Here is a 4792-nt window from a genome sequence, read left to right on the forward strand (position 1 = left end):
TTTCCACTCAGCTTCCCTTTATTTCTGTTTCTTTACAACCATCCATGCAGGGGTAACCCTCTCGTGTGTCTCTCCTACCTGATTCTCACTCTAGCAATTCAGATTCCCGTTTCTGATTCTCTGGGACAAAGGTCTCTAAAGCTCCTATTGACTCCAACTCAACTTTTCCCCCAGTCTCACCCCTCCTGCATCCCCGTTCCTTTCCCATTCACACTGAGCAGGCTTCTGAAACGATGGGTCTGTGCTCCCTTTAACATACACTCATGGCCTATGTTTCAGTTCCCAAATGACCAGAAGAAAGCTTGAAATATATCCACCCCGATGGCAGGCATTCAACAGAGGCAGTGACTGGGCTCCACGTCATAGGAGGCCCTGATGCCACAGCGAGGGCAGGGGACGGTGCTGAACACAATGATCTTGGGCTGCCTTAAGTCCCTCAGTGTCTTCATCAGCTCAGCCCCAAGTTGAGCAAATCTGCCCCAGCAGAGAGCACCTTGGGCGTCATAACTCTCCAGAGGGGCAGGATACAGCTCCAGGCTTAGCTTGCTCAGCCCGACGGTGTGGCGCAGCAGGTTCTCCAGGGCGGCCATGGAGATGAGGTTCCCACAGAGGTTGAGGGTGCTGAGCTGGGAGCAGCGGCTCAGGACAGGCAGGATGGCGCTGAGTTGGGAATCCACGATCCCACAGTCCTCTAAGTCCAGGGTCTGCAGCGTGGCCTCAACTTGCTCCAGCAGAACTGCGAGGGGCTCAGGGCTGCAATGGGTCAGTGTGATGCCCCTCAGGTCCAGCTCTTTTAGCTGACGGATGCTGGGGCACCAAGAGAGATGCTTCAAGTCTGACTCTGACAGGGGGCAGTCGGTCATTACGACCGTCTCCAAGGGGGCCTGGAGACACCTGGGAGAGAACAAGAAGGAGTTAGAGAAGAGTGGTAGGGAAGACCTCAAGGTGAGAGATGACACTTTTCATAACCCAATGCTGCTCTGCTCATCCGAGGATAGTCAGCACCTGGGGTGTGGGAATGGAGACTCTGCTCCTTCAGTGCAGTCCCAATCAAGGCTCAGTCCTTCACCGTCACTCGGGTGACTGGGTCAAGTCCATGAACTTTAAGCCTCCCTTTCCTCATGTGTCAGGTAGAAAACCACATCTCTGGGCCACAGGAGCCCAGTGGAGACACAGACATAAATGACAAACCCAGGCAAGATCCCGCAACCTCAGCTGGGGTGGCCAGGCTGCAGGGAACCCTGACACGCCTGTATCATCAGCGAACCATCTATCACTTTCACCGTTCTTCACTCCTGCCCCCTCACCCTCTATTCCATCATGTTTTGGAGCTCAAAACATTTTACTGACAGAGGGAGAGACAGGATTTTACCTGTTCACTAGGCAGGTGAGGAAAGACCTTATATTTTAAAATGGAGGGGTGTGATGGACATTCTCTTCTTTAGTGCCCTCTTCAACTCCCTATTCCCCATCATCTTAACTTAGACACACATCCTCAGGAGGAATTCACAAATGCACACTCACTAGATCTAAACCCTGCAGTAGCTCCCTAGCATGGCAGCCTCTCTATAGCATCTAGCCCAGCAGATCCTGCTGGCTTATTGGGATGGTTGTGTGATACCCATTTCAGGACAGAGTTGCCAAAAGGACAATGCGTGGACATTCTAGTGTCCCCTTCGCTGTTACCTCCTCACAAGCTGGCTCAGAGTAGATACCCCCTGGTGTTCAGTATTAAAGAAAGGCTTTGCTGTGGTCTGCAGAGAAAGCTCACCATCCTTCCTCACCTGAGCAGCTGGTCCAGGTGGCCTTTGAGGAAAGAGACAGAGTGCAAGTAAAGCTTCTGGAAGTAGTTCAGCTTGAGGAACTGAGAGGTGAACTGGGTGACAAACTGCTCCTTCCTCTCTGGGGGAATGCAGGCAGAGACATGGATGTTGAAGAGAACAAGTTTGCGGAGATACCTCATCTGGCCCAGGTAAGGGGCAAACCTTATAAGAATGGACAGCTCCCAGGGGCAGCACACTTCCACCTCCTGGATACAGTCTAGCTCCACCACGCTCAGGACCTCTATGATCCTGTCGACGGCTATTCCAAAAATCTGCAGCTCCTTGCAACACACGTGCAGTAAGCCTTTTCTCTGCTTGCCCCACTCTAAGAAGTGGGTGAGGCATTCATCCAGCGTCCCATTCTTGAAGCAAAGGTCTAGAATCACCATCAAGGGCTGCTGCCCACCTGGCCTTGGACAGTTCTCTGCTGTTTGTCTCTTACTCAGGGCCTCTGAGGAGGGTGCAGAAGCTCCAGACCATATTCCCCAGAAGTTCTCATCCACATTTCGCAAGTCCAGCACTTGAAGTTTCCACCGCCTGTGGGTAAAAGAGAAGAGAGGCTCCAAATTTAGGAAGGATTTGAGCTTTTATCCACATCCCAGACATCAGCGACTCTCCTCCCTGCTGCTTCTCCCACTCTCTGCCTTTTCTCCATCCCTTTTTCTCCTTGAAACCTGCCTGGTCCCCACTGCTAGTGTCTTCAATTGCCACTGGCAGGAGGCAGGTTCCTGATCCTTCAGTGGCCCCTGCATGGTGAGCAGTCCTTTCCCAGAGGAGCTGGACAATGGCCAAGACCTCTCTGAGCTTCCTCCCCAGCCCCATCAGAAGTCTCTGGGCCACCCTTGGGCCTCTCACTCCTTCTGACTCAGCTAACCCTACCCTGGATGCCTGGGCCCTCCCCACCTGGCTAGCTGGGTCACCTCACCTGGGGCGAACCTTCTGGGCAAGCAGTGCATCAAGCCCCTCCAGCACAGCTCGAAAGGTCTCTAGATTACGTGACTTCATCAGGGACCCTAGAGGAAGGCAGGTGAAGGGCCAGGCCTGGGCCATAGTTTTCAGGGTCTCGCAGCATCTCCTGGTAAGGGCCTCCGTGAACAGTGGGGGAAAGAGCACCCTGGGCAGCTCCTCCAGGGTGGGGATGGCCAAGGCCCGGTCCCTCAGCAGACTCTGCTTAGCCAGCTCCAGGAGTCTGGGTGGGGCCTGGAGGCTCATCCTGATTAATCTAGAGAAAAAAACATCATTCTTACGGCAAATCACATCACTTCATCATCTCCTAGTGCCAATGTCATTGCTCTGGTAGAGGTGGAAAGGTAATTAGTTCACCCCAATTCCACTCTGGACACAAATCTGTAATTCTGCCCTTGCTGGTACCATGAAGAATGTCTTCCAAACAATGAGGAGGGGGCAAGGTAACCACTGGCCCATTCATTTTCAACCATGCTGCACTAAATCTCAGTAACACTGGGAAGCACTGCTGAGGATCCCGAAAGCTAAGCGCCACCTTTTTGAGAAAATATTTCTTGTCACTTACTACCCTAAAACAATGGGAACGAGAATGTCCTGTGGCCCCACACAGCCTGTATTCTCAGTTCCCACAATTAACATGCTTGCAGAAGACTGAAGGGACTCCTTGGAATCAGTGCCATTATTTTTTCTTTTGAAAAATTGTAACAAGAAATTGTAAAAACAGTATGACAGTGTTCTAGAGCTGTGGAAGTTAGGGATAAAAACACTAACTCTCAGATGAAGGTTCCAATGTTGATCTCTTACACACTCACAATGACCCACTTCGGGATGGAATCTAGGGGAGAAAAATGGATCCCGTGTTCAGAACAAAGACTCCACTCTTGAGAATGGTTTATGGAATATCTTTAAGGTATTAGTAAAAATGAAGGCTTAACATGTAAAATCACGATGCCACCAAGCCTATGAACTGTAATTTGAGGGCACAAAAACCAATAATTTCAAATGTCACGAAATAAAAATTCAACCAGTTGTAACTTTTTAATATCTCTTGTTTAAAAAAAAAAACTGCTTCGATAAGAATTTTGAAATGACAAAAACCAAGCACAAATCAAATTCTGGGAGATGAAGACAAAAGTACCTTTAGAGGAAAAATCAAAGCCTAAATCTGTTCATCTGAAAACAGACAAGAAAGTTCTCTCTGCCACCTTGGGCTGCATGTCACCATCCCTGACTGGCTGGCTGCAGGTCAGATGGGCATGACCCTAAGGAGGTGGTGACTTACCAGATCTGGACTCCGTTTGCAGGGTGCTGGGACCTCTCAGAGAACCAGGCAGTAGCTCCAGGTGTCAGGGCTTTGGGTCTCTCCTGTGCACCTTCGGGAGCTTTTATGGACCTTTCTAACCACACCCTCCCCGTCTCAACAACCAACTTCCAATCAGAAAATGATGTCTGATTAGATTCTGAAGTTCCACCCAGTTAATCCTGATTGAGTTTGAGACTTTCTTCTGATTAATTGATTGAATCAGATATACGTTTATGAAAGTGAAAGTATAAATAATAGGGTGAAAGTCCACAACTCATTCATTCCTTTATTCCATAAACACTGATGGAGTTTCACTGACATGAGAGCTTCATAGTGATGCAGGAAAGGGTTGACTCTGTTTCTGGCATTTGACAGAAAAAACAAAACCTGAAGGTATCTTTGTTGGGGGATCTTTGGCCACATAAACATTATCAAAATATCTCAGAGCTAAAACATCTCTAAGAAGACAGTAATTTCATCCCTAAGAAAGCAGAATAAATATCTCTGTGTATCCAGTGGTCACCTGGGATTTATGCTTTCTAACATGGTAGATCATATGCCCATTCAGGTGGCAGAGGGGAACCACTGAGGGTGTGATTGATCTCAAGACAAAGGTCCAGGCTTCTGTGGAAGAAATTAGGCCAAAATTACAAAGTGAGGTGGGGGCTGGGCAGGATGGGACTGGGTGTCCTAATGGGAT

The 4792-nt window shown here is 49.2% G+C and overlaps 1 protein-coding gene across 1 annotated transcript; it reads right to left on the reverse strand.

The window, feature by feature from the left end:
• LOC129472580 (PRAME family member 12) lies at window positions 1–4147 on the reverse strand. The gene is made up of 4 exons (XM_063630958.1): window positions 4072–4147; window positions 2749–3045; window positions 1785–2360; window positions 1–894 (listed from the first exon to the last, which is right to left on the reverse strand). Exons 2-4 carry the CDS (start codon window positions 3033–3035, stop codon window positions 333–335), a joined length of 1425 nt encoding a protein of 474 aa, XP_063487028.1. The 5' UTR covers window positions 3036–3045; window positions 4072–4147; the 3' UTR covers window positions 1–332.
• Between the last annotated feature and the right edge of the window lie 645 nt (window positions 4148–4792).

Source organism: Symphalangus syndactylus, chromosome 22 (assembly GCF_028878055.3).
Source record: "Symphalangus syndactylus isolate Jambi chromosome 22, NHGRI_mSymSyn1-v2.1_pri, whole genome shotgun sequence".
NCBI classification, from domain to species: domain Eukaryota; kingdom Metazoa; phylum Chordata; class Mammalia; order Primates; family Hylobatidae; genus Symphalangus; species Symphalangus syndactylus.

Bases quoted from the DNA above. Each gene is read 5' to 3' on its own strand.
- LOC129472580 (XM_063630958.1), bottom strand. From the start codon at position 3,035: ATGAGCCTCCAGGCCCCACCCAGACTCCTGGAGCTGGCTAAGCAGAGT. The intron at 2,361-2,748 runs GTGAGGTGACCC...TTTTACCCACAG, and splicing joins GCCCAGAAGGTTCGCCCCAG to GCGGTGGAAACTTCAAGTGC. The intron at 895-1,784 runs GTGAGGAAGGAT...GTTCTCTCCCAG, and splicing joins CACCTGGACCAGCTGCTCAG to GTGTCTCCAGGCCCCCTTGG.